Source organism: Ambystoma mexicanum, chromosome 1q (assembly GCF_040938575.1).
Source record: "Ambystoma mexicanum isolate Mex_15411 chromosome 1q, UKY_AmexF1_1, whole genome shotgun sequence".
Lineage (NCBI taxonomy): Eukaryota > Metazoa > Chordata > Amphibia > Caudata > Ambystomatidae > Ambystoma > Ambystoma mexicanum.
The window spans coordinates 1,554,679,998-1,554,707,355 of record NC_090922.1 but is presented as its reverse complement, the minus strand read 5'-3'; the positions used below and the strand labels follow the sequence as shown (position 1 = coordinate 1,554,707,355).

At 47.6% G+C, this 27,358-nt stretch overlaps 1 protein-coding gene across 1 annotated transcript in view; it reads right to left on the bottom strand.

The window, feature by feature from the left end:
- Window positions 1-666: 666 nt before the first annotated feature.
- The window catches only part of LOC138552337 (zinc finger protein 84-like), a 62,471-nt gene continuing 35,779 nt past the window's right edge, over window positions 667-27,358 (bottom strand). The window contains exon 2 of the mRNA XM_069642530.1: window positions 667-4,528. Within this exon, the coding sequence (XP_069498631.1) occupies window positions 2,384-3,523 (1,140 nt within the window). The 5' untranslated portion in view covers window positions 3,524-4,528 and the 3' untranslated portion in view covers window positions 667-2,383. The remainder of the gene's footprint in view (window positions 4,529-27,358) is intronic.

The window sequence follows — 27,358 nt, the reverse complement described above, 5'->3', positions numbered from 1 at the left end:
CCCACTGTATATAGTTAAAATGTCACAGGTGATTGGTTCCCTTCTATCATTCTGTAAAGGATGCATTCAGAGCTGCTGTAATAAATGGACTTTGTCTTCTGGTGGCATACCAAGAGTCCTCAATCTGCAGGAAGTGGGAAGGGAGCCCTGGTAAAATCCAAGATGGAGCCCATCTGTGGAATGTCCTCTGTCCCTGGGCTATTCCATCTCTGTCCCCTTCCTCCATCTGCCTGACTTGAAAGAGTCTCTTGTGAACAGCACGCTGGTTTGGACCACCAATTGTATTAAGGCCAGAATGTCTTTGAAAGCAGCTTCCCAGCAAACTCCCAAGGGAGATTCCCTGTACCGGGGAGGATAAGACACTCATCCACAGGAGCCGCAATGGGGAGGATTCCAGAGATTTTAGAAAAAGGGTGATGTTGACAATAAAGGCACTCCCCCCCGCCTAGAGCTGCGGGCTCAGAAATGAACATGCAACTTTTGAACTTGCTCTGCAGCTGCTGCAACGCGTCATTGATGCACTATTCAGTTACTGGCATGGAGCATTACGGAGAGCAGTCTGAATAGCAGGCCTCTCCCCCACAAACAGAAATACCCGCTTAATTTTATGTATATTCTTTCTCGCTCTCACAAATGGCATTCGGTCACAAAAGAAATTTCAGCAAAGAGAAGCAAATGCATTTATTGTTCATTATTCTGTATCTTCTAAAATTCAGCATTCCATTAACAGTAAATCAGAGAGCTCGTGCAAGAACAAGCTGGTCCTGTATCCCATGATCAAGAATGAACTCGACAAAGGACTTACAAAAAACGCTAGTTAGAAAAACAAATCAACATTTCAGCATTCAGAGAAACACGTTTTCACAGCATTCTGGAAAATTCTGTAGGAAAAGACTGATGCATATGAAACACACCACCTTGGCATCAAACAAGCATTCACTTTGACATTCAGAAATGGTACTTCATAAAGTTCCATACATAGGGAAATGACAATTAGTTATGGTGTGAGCAAATACAACAAGGATCGTGTTTTTATTTCAACACAATCTAAAGGTGATGCCGACATCTCCTTACCCCTTTGATTTCTGCTCAAACTCATTTGTGTTATGCGAGAGGTTTTTGGAGTATGCTACCTCCTCATTCATGGCCGCCTCGTACTAGATGATGACAATTTTCATGAAGGGATATGTAATTTCAATGGTTAAAGAACCATGTATCTAATGCCTGTTGGAACATGAGATGTGACCTGATGTGTCTCACTTGAAATAAAGCAGATCTCTACAGCAGTGAAAAGAGAAGGTTCTGTCCCAATTTACTGTGCAAGAGTGACTAGGAGCCTGGCCAAAGGGACCCAGGGATTACTGCGAGAACACAGTCGGTGAATATCTTTCTCAGTAACGTTGAAACACTGAAGGAATGCATATGGGATCACACAGTGCATGGACACGAATGTGCTTTTCCATCTGCAGCAAATGTGAAAAGGTGATCACCAGGAGAGGTGGATGATATTTGAGGCATTGGTCAGCAGGTGGATGTCAGCGTTTTGTAGCTGCTGCAGTCTTTGCCTCTGGACCCATCAGTGTCTTCATGTTAGAGCAACCACGGCCTGGACTTGAAGTGGGATTGTGAAGCATGGAAACAGACTTTTAAGTTAAAGCGCTGGAAGTCTGAGATCCCTCTTCTTCTAAGACTCTTTACATTATTTCCAATGTTAACTCTACGTTCTGGAATAATAAACCCTTATACGTGAAAGCCTTGTATGTACAGAACCAGTTATCTGTTTATTGTCCCCAGTGCAAGTCCTCTGATTTTATAGTAAGCCGTTACCACCCATTCCAGCCCGTGGAACGGGTGCTTTTGGCTATTTGCACCCCGGTTTTATAATCCGGGAACCCGCGGTGCTAAGGTGAATGTATTTTGTTTCAATGATTGGGACACATTGAAATCAAATAATTTCATAAGATGGCCATCATGGATCAGGAAGGCGGGGCTCCATACAGAGCCTCTCTTCTATTTTCATGGCGGCCAGGAGTGACACTGAGATGCAGCAGTGGCAGGCACCGCCACTGCTGAAATGATAACTTAAGTGGGGTTAGGGGTGGGAGGGATGGGAAATGGGAATGTAGATAGAATGAGTGGGGGAAGATGACGGGGTGGCGGAAGCAGCAATTAGGTTGCATGAAACGCGTGCTTGCATCACGTAGATTCAGCCGGCAATCCAAGCAACGCAATTGTCCCCTGCTGCAGGTGCTAATAGAGCACCTTTTCTGCCTGACTGTCTTGCCACCTTCGGAACAGGCACGCGATCTCCCAAAGTGTGAATTCTTTCATATTTTGATAGCTCAACCTTTTGTTTGAAACCACGATTGCACCAACAGTAGCTCTACGGATCCGCAGTAGCGTGAGATCGCTGATGATGCACTAGACTAGCCTTTTTTATGAAAGCCTTGTCACATTCAGAACATTTATATGGCTTTTCCCCAGTGTGACGTCTCTGATGGTCTAATAGACCAACATTTTGAACAAACGCCTTGCCACAGTGAGAGCATTTATATGGTTTTTCACCAGTGTGGCATCTCCGATGTACTATGAGAGCATCCTTTTGAAGGAAAGCCTTGTCACAGTCAGAACATTTATATGGTTTTTCCCCAGAGTGGCGTCTCTGATGAACTAACAGCGCATCCTTTTGCAGGAAAGCCTTGTCACAGTCAGAGCATTTATAGGGTCTCTCCCCAGTGTGAATTCTCTCGTGCTTTGAGAGATTACTCTTTTGCATGAAGCCACTGTTGCATACTGAGCATCTATAAGGTTTCTCACCAGTGTGAGTTCTCTGGTGATACGACAGGCCACCCCTGTGCATGAAAGCCATGCCACACAGAGAACATTTATATGGTTTCTCCCCAGTGTGAATTCTCTGATGCAATAATAGGGTACCATTTTGTTTGAAAGCCTTGTCACATTCACCACATTTATATGGTCTCTCACCAGTGTGAATTCTTTCATGTTTTAATAGATCACCCTTTTGCCTGAACTCACTGTCGCATTGAGAGCATCTATATGGTTTCTCACCAGTATGAGTTCTCTCGTGATACAATAGGCCGCCCTTTTTCATGAAACCCATGCCACATAGAGAACACGTATATGGCTTCTCATCAGTATGGGTTCTCCGATGATACGATAGGCCACCCTTGTGTGTGAAAGCCATGTCACATTGAGAACATATAAATAGTTTCTCGCCAGTATGAGTTCTCTGATGAATCAATAGACTAGCCCTATGCATGAAAGACATGTCACAGTGAGAACATGTATGTGCTGCCTCTGCAGTGTGAATTCTCTCATGCATTGAGAGCTCACGCTTTTCACTGAAACACATTTTGCATTCAGTACATATATATGGTTTCTCGTCAGTGTGAGTTTTCGGATGTTGCAATAAATCACTCTTTTGCTTGCAAGCCATTTCCCCATCAGAACATGCATATGGTTTCTCCACTGTCTGTTCTCTCTGTGACTGCACTCCCTCCATTTATTTCCTCATAAGTAAATCCCCGTAAAATCCAGAATTTTAATACAACACTCTCCTAGCACATACCTCCACATGCATGAAAAACTGAAAATACTGTCTGAAATTAAATTCAATGTCTCTGTCGTTACGGGCAAGATGATGCTATATATTATCATGAGCAGAAATCATGCCCTTTTATCATTCTGAGTGCGGCACACTTTCACTTTCAAGAGATACTGAAAGGGCTTTCTACACTTAGTTCCACTGCATGGGGGTACAGAGCTGAGACTATAAAGTGACAGCCGTATTCATCTGCTCCCTCCATTTACACTCCCTCTTCCCTCCCTCACATAAATTCCATGATGCTGCCTTAGATGTCTACGCTTCGGGGAAGGCTTTTCACACTCCATGCGGTTACAGATGATTCCGCTGTCTCACACAAGATGTGATTTTAGATTGCCATTTCAATTAATACTGTGCCATGTTCAGTACAGTGCAGCTCTCCTCTCCTGCTTCCGGTCACTCGTCATTGGATTCTTTGGAGTCTTTGGGGGTTGGGCCACAATCTGCACATTGGTGTAGCTTCTTCCACGGTTAGCATTCCGTATGTGGCTGCTTATCTTTGCTTGGAAGAAAGCTACATCCGCAGCATCAGTGTGGGTACTACTGGGAGCTTGCTTATCATCAGATGGCTTGGAATTCACTTGTAAATCAATGTCATATAGATTGAATGTATATCACCTCTGAATCGTATGGTACCGACTAGGCAGAAGAAAGCATTCATAACAAACACAGACCTTACTACAGCAGAATTTCCAGATGTGTATATATTTCCCCAAGGTCAGTGTTTCTAAGTTGGAAAAGGACAATATTCCGCCCAACAAGAGTTCATGGGGCCTCAGCCGTCATGGGAGGTCTTTGCTGTCATGGAAGGCCTCTGCTGTCAAGTCAGGTGTCTTTGGCAAACACTCTAGGAATGTTTCACTTATTTCCAGGATTCCTGCTTTTTTAAGCAGTTGAAATGTCCTGTTGAAATTAAAAAAGAAACATGGAATTAGTGTTTCAAGATGTTAAACATTCAGAAATATTATTTTGCACTCTTGATGGTAAATGCAATAAAGCATGATCTGAATTCACACAAAAACCTGTTTGTGTAAACATCTGAAATCTAGAAATGACACTAAGATACAGAAAATTAACTGTCTGAACTCTCATGTGACTTTTTTGTCACATGACTGTATCAACAAAAAATCAAGGAGAACTCTAACCGAACTGACCATGCACAACGCAAGGGCGTACACAGAAACCACAATATGCATGACCCAAAAACACAGACGCACAGCACGGAGTAAATACAGACACATAGATAATTGTGACCCAGTAACCATTGCAACATGTACCTAAAAACAGCATGGGCCTACAGGGCTCGCAAACTCTACTAGCCAGCAGGTAGGCGAGGAGATTTTATGACGGACTAGTACCATCTTCACAGTGCACCACCATTGCTGGCGAGAACTTTTATTTGATATGTACGGCAAATAAAATGTTCAATGTGTGCGGCTGGGCTTTAGGTGGCAGCATAGCACCCAATAAGAGGTGTGGTTATAGTGACATCTACCTTTCTACAAAAAGCCCTGTTAAACAGCGTGCAACCTGCCACCATGGAGTGAATGCATTTCTCTCAGGTTGAGTATGTAAACTAAGAACCTCATATTGTCTACAGGGCAGAAATCCTGAAGGCCAAAATAATCCTTCGACTGGAACAGAATCTAGTAACAGCAGCAAGAAACTCCACAAGACCATCTCAGAATTGAAGGCTCCTCACTGCACTTCCCCCACCCCCTCAACTCCCAAGTACTCTGTGATGCCCTCTCAGACCTTTCCTGCAACATATCTGTAGAAAGTAGCTGCACCATCAGTACAAAACTAGCAGCACTTCTGTGCCAACTATCTGTACCACCGTCCGACCCCTCTAACACTGCTACCTCCTACCCCTTCTTCTCCTCTTTCTCACCAATCTCTCAACCCGAATTCCTGAAGCTACTTGCTAGCAGTCAACCGTACGGATCCCTGGGAGATCCATACCCACTCTCCCATCCTTGCTCCCTCCCTCCCCACCTCTTCAAAGGAATCTTTTACTCATCCTGTGCAGGCGGCATCACAAGATCTATCATTACCTTCTCCCTCACCTCAGGCATATTCCCAACAGCCATCAAGACACACCAAACCCCTCCTCAAGAAACCATCCCTTGACCCCCTCCTTCCAGTCAACTACAGACCTATTTCTAACAACCGCTTCTTAGCCAAACTTATTGACTGACCAGCCTACTCCCAGCTTCTTCACTAAATCCAACCTCCTCCTTGACCCAACCCAAAACAGCTTCAAAGCCCTCTGTGAAACTCCATATTTCCTATTTTCCATCTGGGATGACCTCAAAAGCACATCAGACTCAGAAGACTGTTATGTTATGTTACTTGGATTTTTATATAGCGACGTATGTATCATTGGTATGATCTCAAAGCGCTGGTAGGTTGAACGCCCTTGGGAACCACAGTTCAAGTCAGTAGAAAGAGAGTGTCGTATGGTGCGTGGGCGCATCGGACATGTGTGCAGCTGGTGTGGTTGTTGCATGATAGCTGCTTCTTAGCAGTAGGTGTGGTGCTGAGGAAATCAGTAGGATGTGTTCAGTCTGGAGGGTGGACACCAAGTCTGAGTTCTGGCTACGTTAGGCCCGAGGAGACGCCTAAGATAGCCGGTATGTGCTCGGCTAGCTGTGTTTTATTAGGATGATGAGGTGTTGGTGGGGTCATGTTAGTATGAGAACAGCTAGACCAAATGTGTCATAGTATAGCTGTGTTCTAGTTGAATTATGGTGTATAGGAGAGAGTAAGCATAGTAGTGTGATATGGTGGTTATCAGTAAAGCGCCTGCGACCAAGCACGAGAGCAGGACAGGGGGGCGTACATAGCGGCATACGTATAAAAAGCGACAGGATGGATAGGGGCAAACATGTGGTACAGATAACATGGGGATACAGGTACATAGCATATACAGAGCATATATAGGCGATACAGAGATACATCCACTCCATCCAGCCGTTCCATCCACTCGTTCCAGCCGTTCCATCCGATCCATCCGATCTGTCAGATCCGTCCCATCCCTCCGTTCCATCCCTCCGTTCCATCCACTTCATCCGTTCAAACTGTGACGCTGCTAGGCACACTCAGTGTTCTTACGAGCACTTTCTGAATTCAAACTTTACCACAGTGATGCTATTAGGCACACTTTCTAAATTCAACTTCAACCCCAATTATATAATGGGACACTTTCAAAGTTCAATTTTACCACAGTGACGCTATTTTATATCAGGGAAAATAGTCGAGTTGGATAATATGAACATGAAGCCGATGCTCACACTGGAGATGGATGGGCGATGAATGGAAGAGAGTGTAAGAGATCTTAAAGTGAACTCACAAACACAAAAAGTACAATTGAACTTACACTCCAGGTATGAAGGTGATAAAGTGCATTATGTAACAACATACATTTTTTATTTTAGGAAGACTTGCATGACTGTCTTGTTTAAAATAAATAAAGTAAACACATACTGGTCTTTGCCAGATAGGATAATAAAAGTATTATCCCGATGACATCTGGTTTGCAATTATTGGGAAAAGATTTTAAAATATCTTGCCTATGACTCAGGCTTTTGGCAGTTAAGAGTGGAGGAGAGGATTACTGCTGCACTCTCTCCATTAGCCCCCTTGAGTTTGCAGTAAACAGAGAAAAGAGGGTGGAGAGAGCTGTGAGGCAAGGGTGAAATGCAGGGTGAGTTTGCTTTCATTGAACATTTTAACTTAAATAGCTAGCTTTGCTACACAAGTGTCCATTTAATTAGCATATCTACAAATTGCTATGCAACACTGCTTATTTTATCCCTTAATCAACCCAACTTATAGCTTTGCCACAAATAGGGTAAGATACCAGATGTATTCTGGGGACCTGCAAACTGTGGCTCACCAATGTTTTGGACAATTAATCCCACGATGACTCACCCTTGACTTTGATGTCTCAACAGAAACATCTACACATCGGGGAGTGAAGGGCCACAGGTTGTTTTGCCTTTGCAGGCCTGTTCCCCTGACTGTCTCCCTGCTCAGATATCCTACCACCTTACACAACACACACAAGCCCCTCGGAAGCACAGCAACACTAACCGAGCCATGACTCAGCTCTCTTTAGCCCTGTTATACTCTTCCACATCAGCTGATAAAATAGAACCAAAGAGCAGTAATCTATCAGATCTGGTGCTCTTCCCGGTGGAGAACATACTTTCATAGTCTGCCAAACCCATAGAAAGCAGATTGGCACTCAGGAATCAGGTACTTCCGACCTACACCCATCCATACCACAGGTTTTTCATCTGCCTTTGCCATCCGACTAATTAACCATACCCCCTTTTTTCTTATAGAGCCAAGCCCAGCGAGGCCACCAACAGTGGCAGATGGACGATATACAAGACGAGTTACATTATACCAATAATCCCTTCCCAGGAGTCTTAGGTCATTCACCCTGGGATCTCACATTGCCCCAATCCATCAAGAACTACACACTAAACTTTCAGTCTCACAGCCTAAACGACACATGTCGCAAATACCCGAACAACCTGAAAGTCCATATTCTGAAAAACCAAGCCACCTTGAGCTAAAACAAAAACCCAAGCCATATGCCAAAGACATGTATAATTCCACATTAAGCACACAATGACAAACACCCAGGATCACAACCTTAAACATACAACTTGCTTAAACACTGCGGGTGACAAATAGGCCGAATCCCACCAGAAAGCATTCCTGAAGCATTCAGAAACTTACTCTGAACACAGAGTTCCTTTCAATCTGCATGCATGCTCTCCGCAAACCTTGCCATGTCCCCTCTGCTCCAACTACACAATCGAATTTCCTGGAACATGAAAATGACCGAAAATGCACAACTAAGACCCAATAGCATGACGGCCATAATAAAAGGCTAGTTGCCTCAATTAAAGGTCACACATGAGACAACTTCCACCCCGTCAACACAGAAACCCTCATCAACTGGGCCATTCACCGTTCTCGGCCCAGCCACTCTCCCCTGCACTGCCTCCCCGGCACCCCCTGCACTACGGGACTGTCTCTGTATCCCTACAGCCCCCCCTTCCCAGCACTTGTCTGCACTTACCTCGCACTTGCCACCAGCTGGCCCTTGTTATTTATCCTGTATGCTGTATGCTTATAACCCTGTACTGCACTTTCCCCTCTCCCTTTCCCCCATGCACTTTTCCCTTCCCCTCTACCCTTGCACTTGCGCGATCTGAATGACACCTGGCCTAGTAAGATCGTTGTCTGTCTCCCCTTGTTCCCCCCCCCTGCCTCGTCGCGCCTTGAAACACTTGTGTATAGGCGCGTTACAAATGCCTTATCATATCATATCACATCATCACCCTTACTACCAAAGCAAACCTGCACACTTTATGGATGATGCATGCCCACCTCCAGCTACATTCAAATTGCATCACCACCATCGCTGCCCACTGGCTCAACATCATCAACTTGTGTCTGTTACATGACCTCTGCTCACAAAACTAGACAAATCTCACCTCGCCTCAAAAAACCCATCTCTCGACCCTACACTCCCCGAAAATGACTGCCCCATCACTATCTTGCTATATCCCGCCAGAATCATGGAACGACCGCTTTGTCACTATCCATCTGCAACAGCACATCACTACAAACAGCCTATTCAACCCCTTCCAAACTGGCGTTCGACCTGGACACTGCACTGAGGCTGTGACACTTGACATCCTTGATTACCTCTACAATATCACTGACAAAGGACACAGCACTATTTGACCTCTCAGCAGGCTTTCAACACCAACCATACTATTCTAGTCAACATCATATCCCATAGGATGAAACTCTCGGGTATCATTCTTGACGAGTGCACCTGCTTCCTTACTGACAGGACACACTGTCTCCATACCCCATTTTCAAGCCTAACACACCCGGTCCAGTATGGGGTCCCACAAAGCTCCTCCTCATCTCCCCTCCTATTTAACCTATATGTCTACTTGACAGACACTTGCAAACAAAATCCATTTCCACCAATACACAGATGGCACAAATATACTTCCAAATAACTTCTTCCTCACAACTTCACATCCTCAAAAACGGTCTCTCCACCATCACCACCTGGATGGCCACACACTTCCTCAAGCTCAACCCTTCCAAAGCGTAATGTCTCCTCATCTGCCCCCCAGACACAAACCCAAACTCATCCCCTGGGTCAAACAACATTTCACAGACAGCCCTAACATATCCCTCTCCACAGTTGTCAAATCCCTTTGCTTCACCATCGACCCCCACCCTTCCTTCACACACCACATGGCTGATTGTCACTATTTATTTATCATTAGTTGTCTTTTAGTTCACAGAACTATTACAACATAAAACATAAGCTAAAACAAACAAAAATCACAGATACATATTAGATTGTCACTATAACATGCCATCTACAACTACACTTCCTAAGAAAGATCAGCCAGATCCTTCTTCCTGAAGACATCTACATCGCAATACATGCACTGGTTCTTTCCAAGCCGGACTATGGCAATGCTCTCCTCACTGGACTCCCAGCAGACCCTTGCCCACCTGCAAGCCATACAAAACGGAGCAGCCAGACTCATCCTCCACCTACCAAAACATTCACATATCACCACTGGCTACCCATACCCACAATAATTGCTTCAAAAGGAATCTGCGTTGATTTCAAAAGGTGGATGACATTAATTTCAAAGTCATCCACCTCAAAAAACCCATCTTAACTTCCGACAAACTGAAACCCACCACCCACACAAACACCAGACAAGCAAGCCAAAATGTCCTACACATTCTACTATGCAAACTGACATGTACACAAAAGCAAGCAGTTACCCACCGGGCACGCAGAGCATAGAACACCCTCCATCATCACTTTCCGAAAGAGCATCAAAACATACACGTTTCCTCACACGTAACCCGCCCTCCCTCTACTGGTACTACTTCTCTATCCTAATATTTTTATCCTACACTGAAAACATTTCGAAACTTTTGTTTCACCTCCCACTATTTTAACCTAGGGTCAGGTCAGCATTGAACAAAAACTTAATTCTAATGAAATTAAAATACTCCAAAAGGAGCATCCAATTTACATCAATTTTGCACTTGAAACAAACAAAAAAAAGTCTCTTTTCAAAATGTGTCACTTCAAAATGTAACGCAATGTTACTGAAGTGTTGCAAAACTATATAATATACCCATCAAGCATTCATTTTGATTAGTACTAAGCACAAATCAATGGCAATGTGTTCTCTTGAAAATGTACAGATGTATGCCAAAACATTCACATTTTCTTGCCACAAAATGTTAAAAATCACTGCCACTATATCCCGTGATCTACCAAGAAGACCCCCACATCGCAGCCCACCACCACTTTTTACTTCTGATACCACCACGGCCCTAATATTAGCACGGTGCGATGCGCCTAACAGTTAACAGTAAGATCAGCATGTACTCCTTGCCCAAATCTTAACTCAATGTTAGACCCAGTTTATTTTCACTGTCAACACATTACACCCACTCTACTTTCATGTCTGCCATACCTTTCACAACTTCCACTATAGTGCTTTCAGTCGGGTTCATGATGGCATCATGCACTATGCAAGAAACCTACAAATATGACCGAGTCGCATACAAAATTCGGTCCAGCTGTCATATAGTCACTGACATAGCATATATGAACTTTGGTCACCCCAAACTCACAGACGGGTTGCTCACTATAGGTGGTGGGGTTTGGGAGACCACTCCCAGATCAAGCAACTGGATTTTAGTCCTACTTGTGCATTACAGGCATTTACATTATAAACAACCACCTCGGTTCGATTTAATTACAATAAAAAAAAGCACACACATTCAACAGATGTCCAGTGCGAATGACTTCATATGTACCTATCAATTGATACAAAAAAGTTCATTTTTTTGGCAAAACCAAAATCAGCAGTATTGAACAAGTTACTTACCTGTAACTGTTGTTCTCCAGCATGGGTCTGGCATGGATTCACATGCTCGTGAATATTCCCAGTCGTCAGGCTGGGAATCCTCGATAAAGAAAAAATCAGTTTCAGTTTCACTTCTGAACTGTCTTTCTCCTAACAACCAATCACTGGTCTCTGTGTCATGCTGCCCCCAGCCAATGACTGCCCTCTACCTAAGGCCCTACTCTGGCAGCCATCTTCAGAATTGGTAGCACGTAAAGTGGCATTGGGACCAAGAGAAGAGCCGCAGAGGGGTAGGCGGGAGGGTTTGCATGTAAATCCATGCTGCCAGACCCATGCTGGAGAACAACAGTTACAGGTAAGTAACTTGTTCCTTCTTCAGCATGGGGTCTGGCATGGATTCACATGCTCATGAATACAAGAATACATAGCAGTACACACATGCATCGTGAAGGTGTGCGTCAACCCCTTGATGTCAAGCAGGGGCACACCAGACAGGAACGCCGTAGTTGCAGCGATCGCTCTGGTCGAATGGGCTCTCGGATAGCCAGGCAACGGTCAGTTAGCCAACCAGTGACAATGGGTGATGCAGCCGGAGAGCCACCTGGAAATGGAAGCCTTGAAGAGGGCCTTCCCATGGTTCACATGGCCAAAGTTCAAAGAAAGTTGCGACGTCTTCTGGAAACTCTTTGTGTGGTCCACATAGAACTTCAGCGCTCTAGCCACATCCAGCGAGTGCAAAGTCCTCTCAGCCGGCGACGAAGGCGTCAGGAAGAATACAGGCAACACCAAGGGCTCATTTAGATGAAAGTCTGACGGCACCTTGGGCATGAAAGAGGGGTGCGTCCGTAGCACTACCCTCGTCTTGTGGCATGTCAAATACAGTGGTTTACAAGAGAGGGCATGGATCTCTCCCGCTTGTTGTGCAGAGGTGATGGCCACAAGAAAAGCTGTTTTCCACGACAATAATTTCAATGGCGCTGAATGCATAGGCTCGAACCGAGGCCCCATGAGCCTAGTAAGCACCACATTGATCTCCCACGCCGGGGCCAGAGCCTTCACCGGCGGGAGTGATGCAACCATAAGCATAATCATCCTGGAGATCTGGTGTAGCGGGAAATAGCCGCCAGATGAACTTTAATGGAAGCATGGGCCAGTCCTACCTTGGCCAACGACAGTAAATACGGAAGCACCTGCTGAGTAGTGACTTGTAACGGGTCGATCTTCTGTGGACGGCACTACACGGCGAACCTCTTCCACTTGTGCCCGTAGCATTTGAGAGTAGATGGTGCTCTGGCCTTGGCACGCACCTCCTTGCAATCTGATGGGAGATTGTAGCCCCCAAACTAGTGCTGGAGGAGCCAGGCCTTCAGGTCCAGCGATCCTGGGTCGTGGTGCAGAATCGCACCTCCTTCCCTGGCGAGAAGATCTGCGACCACCGGAAGTTTAACTGGAGGGGACGCTGACATGTCCAGAAGGTCTGTGTACCATATCTGTCTCGGCCACGCTCGTGCGACGAGGAGCATCCTGCACCGGGACTGTCTGAGCTGATTGATTAGTCGAAGCAGCAATGGCGGGAACGAAAACAGAAACAGGCCGTCCCAGGGGAAAGAGAATGCGTCCCCCATGCTCCCCGGCTGGGGAAACCTGCTGGCGAAACTCGGGCACTTGGTGTTCGTTGCCGTCGCATATATTTCGATCAGGGGATTGCCCCATCTGCGGAACAGATGATCCACTTGGTTCTGCCGAAGCTCCCACTCGTGGCAAGAGCGCAGCTCCCGCTGAGAGAGTCGGCGAGAGTGTTATTCACTCCTGCCAGAGGAAACGGGATGAGGAACATCCCCCTGGGCTACGGCCCAGTGCCATAGGTCCTGCACCTCTTTGGAGAGCGCTGGAGATCTGGTGCCCCCCTGCTTCCTGATGTAAAACATTGTGGTAGTATTGTCCGTGAAGACCCGTACCACTTTGCCCTTGAGGGACGGAAGTAAGGACTTAAGGGACCAAAAAACTGCTCGCAGCTCCAGGACACTGATGTGCAATGTCTTCTCCTCTGGTAGCCACAGGCCTCTTGCGTGAAGACTTCCGGTGTGAGCACCCCAACCTTCCAGAAAAGCATCCGTCGTGACCGTCTCCTGGTGCAGCGGGGTCTGGAAATCCACGCCTCCGGACAGATGTGAGCGAGCTCCCCACCACTGTATCGCTCGACGGAAGCTCTCGTCGAGCTTGATCTTGTCCTGGAAGCTTCCTGACACTTGTATCCAACGGCCGTCGAGGAACTCCTGCAGTGGACGCATCAACAGCCTCCATAGACGGATAAGGTAGATGCATGACAACATCATGCCGAGCAGAGACTTGATGGATCCCACCATGGCGACCTTCAGTGCCAACAGTCGTTGTACCTTGCCCAAAATGGCCGCTATCCTGTCCTCAGACGGGGACACTAGACACAACATTGTGTTGAATCGAGATCCCAGGAACAGCGCGTCCTGCGATGGAATCAAGCAGGACTTTGCATAGTTTATCGAGAACCCCAGATCCATCAGGAGTTGGACGGTCCTCGCCGTGTGGTCGACGGCGATGTACTTTGAGATTGCCCGGATGAGCGAGTCGCCCAGGTAAGGGTATACGTGGATCCCTCGTAGACGCAGCTGCACCGGCACCAGGCACTTGGTGAAAACCCTTATCGCCGACACCAATTCGAAGGGAAGGGTCTTGAACTGGTAACGTTGCCCTTGAACTACAAAGCGCAGGAACTTGTGGAGCCCCTTGTGGATGGGGATGTGAAAATAAGTATCTTCCAAATCCAGCGACAATAGCAAATCCCACTCTTCTAGCTGTCCTAGCACATGCTGAAGAGTCACCATCCGGAACTTTTGGGACTTGATGTACTTGTTCAGACGACTGAGGTCTAGGATGGGCCTCCAACCGCTGGTCTTCTTTTTGACGACGAAGTAACGAGAGTACACTCTGGAGCCCAGGAGCCTCTTCGGGACAAGCTCTATTGCGCTTTTTTTTAACATGGCTTGTACCTCCAGCTGCAGCTGAGGGACACGGTTTTCCTGCCGGGCCACTGGTGGTATATGGGGACACTTCCTTTGGAACTCCAGGGTGTGTCCGTGGGTGAGAGAGTCCAGCACCCAACAGTCAGTGGAGATGGTCTTCTACACGCTGGCGAAGTTCGTCAGCCGGCCTCCCACTGGGGTGCATGGGTGGGGGTCAGACGCCACGGTCGGTTCAATCCTGTTTTGATGTTGAAGAGCCGCCTTGGGGCCCTTGGCGACGAGGACGTCCTGCCCCAGATTTGGCACTGCCCCTGTAGGTCTCCTGGGCCGAAGAGCGAGAGGGTCGACGGTAGGATGAAGCACCCCCACAAATCCTTTGCAAGGAGGCGGAGGGTGAACTTTCCTCTTCTTGCATGGTGGTTCCCCTGATGGTACCCGCGCCGTGGGAGGAGCCATCGGCGCAAGAGGCATCCTCAACCGGATCTCCGAGCATAGGGTATGCAAAGCAGCGAGAATGTCCACCAAGATATCTCCAGGTGGCTGCCGGGGTGGCTGTGGCAACGGCAGAGAAGGCGTCTGCGGCCTAGGCTGGTCCTCCAGGCCCTCAACGCCCTGTTGTTCCTAGTCGGTCTCCTCGTCGTCACCTTCATCATCGCCCTCATTGGAATCTTGCCGTAGGGCCTGCTCTCGACGCATCGTTCCTCCTCGAAGGTCTGGAGGTTGGTAAGCTCCTCCTCTGAGGAGATATCTGTGCTCTGGAGGGCTACCGTGCCCCCCCTTCTCTGCGACCAAGGGAGACGGTTTAGGTGAAATGATGGGCATCATCTTCTCCGGCGTCTTTTCGATGGGCTGAAATTAGTACCATGGCGGTCTTCGCGAGGGACACCACCACTCCTTCGATGGAAGGTTGGGCCTTCATCAGATGTACCTGGACCTTCACGGCCTTGGACGAGCCCGCAGCCTTCACCTAAGGGGGGAGGGTCTGAGCCCCGCTCCTCGTTGGCCTTCTCCGGATGGCCTGTTTGGGTCTTCTCCAAGAGCTTCCCCGGATGGTCCGTGTTAGGCAGACTTTGTATGCAGTACCCTCTGGGACCTCTACACACAATTCTGACTACAGTTATAGGCACCCCAACCTTTGGTATAAGCTTGTACCACAGTTTTGGTAGCATGTTGAGCAGCCAGGCTTATCACAAGAGGGGAAATGTGAGCTGTAGTGGAGTTACACAAAGATTCACAGTTACAGGTATTCAAATATAAGGTTTCTTTCATAAACAATGAATTTATCAGTCAGTTATAAAGCCTTCTTCAAAAGGGAGCAATAGAAGATTAACACACAAATACACTTCAATACTGTATACTCTGAGTTTCTGAATCAGTACAGACCCTTTTGGGATGTCCCACAGACACAGCCTACATTCGCAGGTGACTTGAATAACAAGGGGGCTGGGGACATTAATATCTTACTGTTGGCATTCAGAATAGTTGGTAAAAGGCAAAGGTTATTAGAACAACAAGAGACCCCAAATATTATTAAGCAGACAAGTACTTTTATATTTTCCTAGAACAGTCATTCAGTTCAACCGGCTAAGCCAAAGTCAATGGGCAAAAGTCTTGTATAGGATGAATCACTTCTGGTAAGTAAATTGAAGTCTTTGCACAAGTTCTTAGGAGTCTTTGATGAAAAGAAGAATCAAATGTAGGGCCACAAGCTAATTAGACTTGTGAGTTGTAGATGTTACAAGCATTCTACAGTCAGAGGTAAGTTCTCTCAGACTTTTTACAGTACCTTTAAAGATGAAGAAAAGATGCAACCGATGACTTCTGTTGCAGTGCAGCTATGCAAGTCTCACCATTCCTGGGCCTCAGTCGTGGGGACAAGAGGGAGGACGTCGGGGGGACTCCTGCAATGCACTGGGACGGTCAAGACTCGCAACCGGCAAACTTCACTTTTCAGTGGCTGTTCAGTGTTTCAGCTCCTCGCGTCTACCGGAAATAGCAACACCGTGGTTCCTGGCTGTCGAGATGGACTTTCCTTGCTCCTGGGGTCCCGCACTCTGTTGAGGGGGCTCAGGCTTGGTCAGTTCTGCTTCGTGGGAGTCCGGAGGACCTTCCAAAAGCTCTAGGCCAGCTTAAAAGAAAAATTCAACCAGCTCCAAGATGGATGTCTAGATGGCTTACTTTGGAGTGCATTGGTCCCACCAACTCAAAGGGAGAAGTCATCCTTGCAGGGCCATCTCTGTCGATGCGAACTTGGCTTTTCAGCACTGCAGCAGGGCTTCAACGGGCAAACCAACGGTACAGGAGTTGCAGCAGGCGTCCTCCTCAAGGTGTTCTTCGGTTCCTTCGTCCAATGGTCGACTCTGCCTTCCAAGCCAAAGGACTCGCCTTTCATTCAGTTCTCTCCCATTCATTCCAGCCCAGCTGTCAATCATCCAGCAGGGCGGCTGTCCCTGCCGGACAGTCAGCCAGCCAATCACAGAGTGCATTTGGGTCTCCTAGGAGACTAAGCACAGGGAGCTTCGGCACCTACCCCACCTCCTGGCTACCCCAGACACCCTAGAACCAGAGGCGGGTTTCACTCCTGAACCCCGCCAAAGGCGAATTGAACAAAGAGACCTAACCTGGTTTGGCGCGCAGAGAAAATCCCAAGAAGGACCTTTCCACAAAGAAATGGCGAAGACTGGGCGCCATTTTGACAAAAATTGCTCCTGTGTATGCTCTACTGTAGCTGCGAACGCAGCCCGTGGCAAAGTTACACTATGTTAGTTCAAACAAAACCACTGCCACCAGCCATTCAATGAGAAAAGGGTAACATAAAACATGTTACATGAGAAGCCAGACAAAAGGGATACTAGGTAACCCCCCCCCCAGCACTCTATTGTAAGATAGGGTGTGCTGGGTCTAGAAAGTTATAATGGTAAGTAAAGTCAATGTCACTCCACTGCTCTTGGAAACAGCAGCTTATCCAAGAGAAGGCATTTAAACCTTTGGGAAATCTGAAAGGCTTCCCTGGGTCACTGCACGAAAGGTGCTGCGCGACAATGTAAAAGATGATGCCTATGGAGTTTGTCAGACTCCATAACCAAAAAAAACAGTGTTCAAAATCATAATAAAATACATGAGAGAGTGGGAAAAAGGCTCTGGGGTTGCTGGGGGTCTCCAAGGTGGAGGGAATCAGCACATTTCAGAGAATTCTCGCTAACAGTCCGACTTCCTCTTCTTCGAAGCCGCCAGAGATGCTGTACTCGCCCTGGCTGCTGAGGAGCCCGTCGCACCGGCGCTCCCGGTGACAGTGGACTCGCAGTGCTTAGCCTTATGTTGTGCCCTCAAAGGTCGTAGAAGACCGCTCAACTTTCTTCTGGGGGGGGGCGCTGAAGAAACCAGGAACGGGTCCCCGTTAATCAAAAGGTGGATATATGGAGAACAAGGTTCAATTGACCGAAAAAATTGAGTAAAACTCTTAGAAAAAGCGCAAAACGCAGTAAAAGCTCGAGAGCCAAGCACGAGGACTCCCAACACTTGAACATGTTGTAAAAATCTGGTTGTATTATAGGGAATACTACTGGCAGGAGGTCTAGCAGCTGTCCGCCATTAGTACTACTAAGTCTAGCAGTGGTAGGAATACTAATTTTGCTACTGGTGGTCGTGCTTCTAATATCGGTAGCATTATTACTAATGGAGGCACTCTGAGTACAGTTAGTGCTGATCTGAGACGAGCAGTGCTAATGCTGTTACTAATACTATTGTTACTAAAAGCACTATTATGGGCAGCCACAACATTACTGCTTCCGATGGTAGTGGCAATATCACTACTACTTCCACTGGTGGGGTATAACTAGTAAGTAGATGCGTTGGTGCAAAATATATTAAAATGCAACCATTTCATTTGCCCCTTTGCTGCTGAAATGTATCTGCAGACTGCACTTCCTTGCCTACTCTGATATCACTTCTTTTTAAGGGGCTGAAAGCGGGTTCCAAAATGGAAAACCGCAGCAAAAAAAATACCACCAGAAAGGAGAAAGCCTGGACCATTGTTTTGCCCTCACCCAAGGAGAGCAGAGGGGCATTGGGGTGGGGTGAGGGGGGACACACAGGCAAAGCCTGTTGGGGAGAATTTTCATTTCTGTGCTAATTCCCTTCAACCCTTCAACCCCAGAGGCCCCCAGCCCTCTTGCTGGACCTAGGACTTTTTCATTTCAACCCCTGAGAGAGTGAGACCCCTTTATCACTTGCTCATGTGTTTTTCCGTGATTAGAATGCTATGTTTTCACTGTTTTTGGAGTCTGACAAACTCTATAGGCATCTATTTTTTGTATGGTGACACAGAGCACCCTCAGTGCAGTGTCACTGAGAAATCCTTTGGATTCCTCATAAGGTTTAAATACTGCACCGCACTTATACTCCTCGACCTCTCAGCGGCTTCTGACTACAGCATCCTCACTGACAGACTGCACTCGCTTGGCATAAGGGACGCAACGCTAAGATGATTTCCTCATTCCTCCCTTCACCTCGGCCTCCCATCCGGTCACCAACGGGGCCCCACAGGCTGCCTCCTTATGGCCCCTTCTCTTCAACCTCTACATGAGCCCTCGCCAACCCTTTTTTCGCGCACATAATCTAACCAATACGCAGAGGGCACCCAGATCATTCTCAAGATCGCCAAGACATCTCCAATACCCCATCCCGACCTTGCATCTTGCCTCACAGATATCGACCACTGGATGGCTAACCAATGTGACAAACCGTTGGATGTCGTCCCTTCTCCGATATGGGGGGCAGGGGGCCTTCTCATGTTGCAGGACAGCACAGCCACAGTCCAATAATCCTCCTGGGGATGCTGTACTGTGGGAGGATCATATGATATTATACGATATGGCATTTATAACGCAAGGCGCGACAAGGCAAGGGAGGGGAAGCAAAGGGAAGACAGAGAACGATCCTACTTGGCCAGGTGCACCGCCATTTTCACTGTGGCGTGAGCGGGTGCTGCAGCTGGTTTGCAATCCTCGTTAAGACCCTCCTGGGCCTTCATATTTGTGGCTAAAATATTGTTCCTTGGTGCCCCTTTCTCCCATCCGCCTCCCTCCATGATTGGCTCTCCCTTCCTACTTACAGGCCCTCCCAGGGCAGCCCCTCCTCCCCGGCAGCCACACGGCCGAGGGCCCCTAGGCTAAGGGCGGCTCCTACTTGGTGGCTTCTTATAAGTGTCCCCAGGTGTCCGCAGGAAACGTCAGTTGCCAGTCAGTTTTGCAGGTTAGTCCTGCGAGCCTCCTTGCAACCATCAGACCCTTTCTCGGTTGTGTTGTATTCCTCGAGTGGTGAAAAACCAGGCCTTTTCTCCCATATTTAGGATTCTCAAACTCAGGTGTTTTTTCCCTGTATTGTTATAATCTGCACTGTATCAGTATTTCAAAAAATTGCATTGTGAAAAACCAGGCCTTTCCCATGTTGTTATAATATGCACTGTATCAGCATTTAAAGAAAATTGCATTGTGAAAAACCAGGCCTTTTCTCCCCTATTTAGGATTCGCAAACGTAGGTGTTTTTTCCCCGTGTTGTTATAATGTGCACTGTATCAGTAATTTTTAAAAGAAATTGCATTGTGACAAACCAGGCCTTTTCTCCCCTATTTAGGATTCTCAAACTTAGGTGTGCACTCCTACCTGTTCCAAAACTGGCGCATTTTGTAAAACTCTTATCCTAGTGTTTTCATCTGTCCTATTGCGCAACTTGCTTGCCTCTCGCTGCCCTGTCTGCCTACTCCAGTGACCTTCGCTAGTGTCTTCCTCTCTCCCTTCCACCCCCCTCCTCTCCCACCTACTCTATGGTGCTCTCTGTCTCTCCTATCCTTTCTAACTGCTTCTCCATTGACTATCCTTCTCTACTCACTAAATCTGGTAGGAAGAAGTTTAAAAAGGACATCCTGGTCTCCATCCCAGGCCTCCCTATCGCCGACGCCTACACCAGTGCCTCTTCCAAGGAAACTCTCACCGACACCCTCTTTGTCGTGCCTTCGCCACACCAGACCCTTCATATGGTCTCTGTGCTCTCCCCTTTCTCCCATTAATGGTGGCACCCGCTGGAACGCCCGCCTGGCCTCCTTCCATTCCTCTAAGGTCATCATTAATGTTTACTCGAATGTGACCGTCCTGGTCCAAGGCCCTCAGGCCAACCTTTGCCTCTTTGATAGATGCCTCCCGCGTCTCATCAACTTCCTTTCTTCTCCTGATGTCCCCTCTCCCCTTTCCTTGACTACCTGCCTCCCCCTTGTGCCTCCTGCTTGGCTACCTTGCCTTCCCCTTCCCTCACTGCCCCCTTTGAGCTCCTTCTACACCCCCGCAGGGCGTACCTCTGATCTGTACCCCTCCCCGGAATTCCTTCAAGGATGGAAACCTTTTCCATATTGCCACACTAAACTCTCATTCTGCTGTCAAACACCCCTCTGATATCTGCCGCCTTCTGAAAGAACTTGACTTTGATGTCCTTGGTCTCACAGAGACATGGTTCACCGCCAGTTCTTTCACGAGCTTTGATATGCTCCTGCCTGATGGCTACAAGATCCTCTCCGCGCCCAGGGCCAACCGCTCTGGTGGGGGAGTAGCCCTGATCTTACCAGAGTGGATTCCTGCCTCTGTCACTCCTACGCAGGCCTACTCCTCTTTTTAATGCCTCGTCTGCAGGCTCTCCCTCTCCCCTAGCCATTCACTTACTGTGGCTACTATCTATCGGCCACCTGATCACATTTCATCATTCCTCTCGGAGTGGGCAGACCTCTCTGCCTCACTCCTGGCCTCTACTACTCAACTCCTCCTTCTTGGAGACGTCAACATCCACCTGGATGCCTCCTGTCCTTGCTCTGTACTCTTCTGCGACCTCTGCGACTCTCTCTCACTCACTATTCTCCCCTCTGGCCCGACTCATTCTGCAGGGCACACTTGCTGTTCTGATCTCCTCAGACCGTCCCCTCTCTGTCCCTCTCACCACTCCTCTCTCCTGAAGTGACCACTTTCTCCTCTCCTCCCACCTCACCCTCCCTACCCCTCAGGCCAAGCCACTTCCATCACTGCCACCCACCTTCTCGGTCATCTGACCCATGAAGCGCGTGTCAGCTGAGGCTTTCGCCGCCACCTTCTCACGCCCCTTTCTCCCCCTTTGGCTGACTCTCATCCTGACACAGCCCTCTCACAGCTCACTCTGCTATATCTGATACTCTTGATATCCTTGTCTCTGTCATGAGAATCCGCCTGAAACCCAAAGCCAAGTGCAATGCAAGTGCAACGCAGGTGTAGGGTGGCAGAGAGGAAATGGCGTGCTTCATGTACATCCTCTGACAAACTGGCCTGCTGCCTGCTGCAAAGGCAATACCGGCTCTCTGTCCTAACCAAGAAGAGAGTGCATATCCAAGCCTGCATCTCTGCGGCATCTACAAACCCGGCTGAACTATTTAAAATCTGCAAGTGTCTCTACCTCTCCTGTCCCCTCCCAGGCCCTCTGTACGGCACTGGCTTCTCACTTCATCTCTAAAACTCAGGACATCCTATCCTGTCCTCTCTCCCCTCCTTTCCCCTCCCTCCCCCCACTCCCAGCTCTTCCTCTTCTGCAGCAACCTCTCCTCCCTCCTTCTCCGCCTTTCCCCTGTTCTCCACAGACGAGGTTTCTAGAGAAGTCTGATCTAGGAAAGTCTCGTCGAAACAGGTTCACCCCTGTTCCTCCAAAACCATCAAGGACCACATCAACTCCCTGGCGCCTGCCCTGGATGATTTCTGCAATCACTCCTTCGCCACTGGAGTGTTCCCTTCCCCCCTGAAGCACTCCCTTGTGCAACCCCTTCTTAAGAAACCCTCTGCCGACCCCTCCTGCCCGGCTAACTATCACCCAATCTCCATCACTCCCTTCCTGGGAAGCTCCTGGAGAAACTGGCCATCTCCCAGCTTAATCTCCACACTGAATCTGTTGGTTGTCTTCATGACCATCAGTCTGGCTTCAGAGCTGCCAGAAGCATGGAAACTGCTCTCCTGAACATCCGTGAGGACATGCTCTCCAACCTTGACTCTAACACCCCTTGCGTCCTCATCTTGCTTGATCTCTCTTCTGCCTTTGACACTGTCAACCATGCCATCCTGCTCAACCGTCTCCGCGATAACCTGGGTATCACTGGTCAGGCTCTGGTGTGGCTGACCTCTTTCCTCTCCGACAGACCCTCCCAGGTCCAACTTGGGTCCTTCCTCTCTGCTATCTTTTTCTCTACCGGTGGTGTCCCCCAGGGGTCTATCCTCTCCCCCTGGTTGTTCAACCAATACCAGGCACTCCAGGCCCACCACTTCACTGCTCTCTGCCCCAACGTTCAGTGCTATACGGATGACACTCAGCTCATCTTCAGGCTACCCTCGGCTTCCTCCTCTACTTCCCTCATCTCTGACTGTCTGTCTGCTATCCAGGAGTGGTGTGCCGCCAATGACCTCTGCCTTAATGCCAGTAAGACTGAGATTCTCCTCATCGGCACACCAGCTCCCTCCTTTCCTGTAGCTCTCAGGCCGGCCTCTCTTGTCCCTCTTCCAGTTCCCACCTGCAAGACTAAAAACCTCATGGTCATTTTCGACTCTACACTCTCCTTCTCTCCTCAAATCTCTGACGTCTCTAAGAAGTCACAGTACCAGCTGCACCTCCTCAGAGGTATTCTTCCTTTCCTCTCCTTCCCCCAGAAGCTCACTGTCTCCAGAGCTCTGGTTCTCTCTAGGCTGGACTATTGCAACAGTCTCTTTCTAAATCTGCCTGCTTCTACTCTCCGCCCTCTGCAACTTATCCAGGACAGGACTGCAAGACTTGTCCTTGGCCTCAAGCCCGGGGATCGTGTTTGTATTTTGTATTTTTTTTATTTGTAGAGCGCGCCTGGCCCAAGGGCATCTGGGAGCATAGCTTATGTTACAGTTACAAAGAATAAACAAGTTACAATGAACACGATATAGGTATACATATTTACAAGAATCATGAGGACAGATCTAGTGTTACAATTTACAGATGAACAGCAGGGTAAATGTACACATAGTTATATTTTACACGATGAGTAGCATATGATAACTTACACATCAAGGGAAACTAGCCAGGTCTTGGCTTTGTGTTTAAAGGAGTGGAATGATGGCTCACTCCTAGTGGTGATAGGCAGCGAGTTCCATAGTTTAGCGGCATGGACAGGGGAACTAGCCCCGCCCGTTTTTTGGAGTTTGTATCTTGGTATGTTGACGCAGTGCATTTGGGCAGATCTCAAAGGGCCTGTTGAGGAGTGATGAGTGAATCGGTTAGCCAAGTAGGCAGGGGCCTGGTTGTTCACACATTTGTGTGTGAGGGCAAGTGTTTTGGGTAACCAATAGCCAGTGAAGGTTTTGTCTCGTGTCCGAAATGTGTGCAGATCTAGGAAAGTTGAGGGCCACCCTAATGGCATTATTTTGCGTGACTTGAAGTTTGTTTAAGTTGCGTTGACTAGTCCCTAGGTAAAGTGCATTGCAGTAGTCTAGTTTGGACATGATCAAGGTCCTAGCGAGAGTAATGCAATTGGGTGTGGTCAGGAAATGACGACAGGCTGAAATCAGTTTGCAGCTGTATGCCGAGGCTGCAATAATGGTATTGGTTTGTCTGTTGAGCCAAAGTGTGGAACCAAGGAAAATCCCGAGGGTTTTGGTATTGTTGCAGACCTGGATGGTGTTACCATCAATGTTAAAGTCTTTGAAGGCCGGGTCCAATTAGTTAATCCCATTCTGTGAGCCAAGGATGAGGAGCTCTGTCTTGTCGTCGTTAAGACAGAGCGCATGTTGGGCCATCCAAGCTTATATGACTTGATAGACCTTGTTCAGGGCCTTAGTGTCTATAATGTGGTCACCCGTGATTGGAATGAGTATCTGGGTGTCGTCAGCATAATTGGTATAGGTGACACCCAGATAGTCAAGTATGTCAAATAGTGGCTTGGTGAACACATTATAGAGTGTGGGAGAAACGCAAGATCCTTGTGGGACCCCAAATAGGACTGGTGATGGTTCAGCTGCGGTAGATGGGGAGAAGACCCTCATGGATCTGTTGTTCAGGATCCAGGTGGTGGCTTTGTCCGAGAAGTGCGCAGCCGTTTTAAGTTGTTGACAGAGGATGTGGTGGTTGACAAGATCAAATGCTGCTGATAAATCAAGGAGACGTAGCAGGGCTAGTTTGCCATTATCTTTGAAGTCCTCAATTTGAGTCTTGAGGTCGATAAGCGCAGTCTTGGTTCCGTGCCTAGGGCGGAAGCCGGATTGTCTTAGGCCAAGGAGATTGTTAGATTCCAGGTAGTCCTGAATCTGCAAATAAGCCGCACGATCTAAGATCTTGAGTATGAAAGGGACGGTGGTGATGGGCCTGTAGTTGGTTGGTATGCTGGTGTCCAGTGTTGGTTTTTTTAAAAGTCGAATGACCCAATCGTCCTTGAGGTTGTGAGGCACAATACCCGTATTGAAGGAGGAATTAATAATGGCAGTGATAAAGGGGGCTAGTTAGTGCACAGCTTCCTTAATAATGGGGGCTGGACACGTATCACCCTGACAATTGGAAGGTTTGAGTTTACTGATGATATTTTCGACTTCAAGGATAGTAAGTGGTGAGAAGTTAAATGGTGCTTGAGCGTGAGCCAAAGGGGTGGTTGAAGGATTGGGTAGCATAATGTTTTAGAGGCAGTTTTTTTATTATTGATTTTCGACTGGAGCATAGTTATCTTGCCTAACAGTGCTTTTTGGATGTTAGCGTACCACGCGCTGTCTTTGCTACACATGTCGGGGGGAGGAGGGCGATTCTAATTCCTTCAGGATTTTGAAAAGCTCCTTAGTATTAGATTCGGCTTGTGTTATACGTGTGTTATATGTCTCTTTTTTAGCTTGGAGAATGGCTTCCTTGTAAATATGAGTAGCAACTATGAGGTTGTCTTTGTTAGCGAGGCTGGGGATGCTTTTCCTGCGGGTTTCAGCCGTACGTTTTTCTTTACGTAATGCTCTCAATTGTGGGGTGAACCAGGAATTGAGGTGTGCACATTGTTTAGGTCTCCTGAGTTTAGTGGGGGCTTTAGTATTAATGGCCTTAAGCATGGTGCAGTTGTAAACATCCACGAGGGAGGTAGGGTCTGTGCATGATCGTGCGATTTTGTTAAGCGTGGGCAAAATGAAGTTTGTCCCGTTTTTGTTTCTTGTAGATATGGCTGGCACAATGTCTTGTCTAGTATGTGAGTTATTGGCTGAGATATTGAAAGTGATAATGTGGTGGTCAGACCACGCACAGGGAGTGTTCTGTTCAAGATTAGTGTTAGTTAATGTTGGCTATCCAGTCGAGTGTTCGACCTTTGTTGTGAGTGGGTTCACATATACGGTGTGAAAAGCCGAGGTTGGAAAGTGTACTAGCGATTTCCAATGCAGGCTGGTCATTAGGGTCTAGGAGTGCAAGGTTAAGGTCACCTAGTAGAATGATTTGGGAATTAATTTTAATTTTCTCAAGTAAGATGGATGCAAGATCCTCAGTAACGGTGTTAAGAGGGCCTCGGGGTCTGTATATAAAGGTGCAAAGTAGCAGATTTGTTAGGAGAGATAGAGAGTTTGACGGAGAATAACTCAGCTGAAAGGATTTGTGAGTTGGAGGTAATTCTGATGTTGACATTATCTTTGTGTATAAAGGCGACACCACCGCCTTTAGTCTAGGCTGAGTTGCGGTTGCATCTGATGATGGAGTATCCATTGGGTAGAGTGAGGGAGAGGAGTGGGCCAGATGCAGCATGAAGCCATGTCTCAGTGATAGCGATGAAGTCGAGGTTGTGGGTAGTAATAAGGTCTGCAATGTCCAGTGCGTGGGACGGGAGAGACCTGGCATTAATGAGAGCACCCTTGATCTGTGTTTCTTTGAGGGTTTTATGTAGGTATGGTGGTGTGGAAGGAGTAGGAACTTCTGAGGTAGGGTGCGAAGTATGCAGTTGGCATGTGTATGTTGAAATCTGGACCCGAGTCTAGAGTTTCTAGTGAGAACAGAGCATGGTTGGTTGGGTGTAGGGTTCCAAGCAGAGTGCTGTAACCATAGGGCAGGGGAGTTAAGGTACGGGTTGGGTACTAGGTCAGAGGAAATGAGCAAAGAGTTAGGCAAATGTTTAGGAATGGGAAGAGTGGGTAGCTTGGGGGAGGGAGTGCTAGGGTACTCAGACATTTTGGGCGTCGTGTGGCAGAGGTAGGATATACCTGAAGGTTTTAGTAAAGGTGGGATAGTGGTGGGAGCCGCAGTGTGATGCGAATATAAGACCTTGTACACGTGAATTCTCCAGTAAGGTAAGAAAACAGAATGCAATGAGGTGCATCCGCATGGTTGGCAAAATAGTGGAGGAGATGTGTATGACTCGGAGATGAATAAGCTAGTCTCATAGGCATAGACACAATACTGAGAGGCTGATCCCAGAGGGCATGTTCAGTAGGTGCAGTAGGCTAGTCCCAATGATTAGTAGGCTAATTCAACAGGGCACATTCAAATAGGTGATTCGTAAGCTAGTCTCATAGGCATAGACACAATACTGAGAGGCTGATCCCAGAGGGCATGCTCAGTAGGTGATTCGTAAGCTAGTCTCATAGGCATAGACACAATACTGAGAGGCTGATCCCAGAGGACATGCTCAGTAGGTGTAGTAGGCTAGTCCCAATGATTAGTAGGCTAATTCAACAGGGCACATTCAAATAGGTGATTCGTAAGCTAGTCTCATAGGCATAGACACAATACTGAGAGGCTGATCCCAGAGGGCA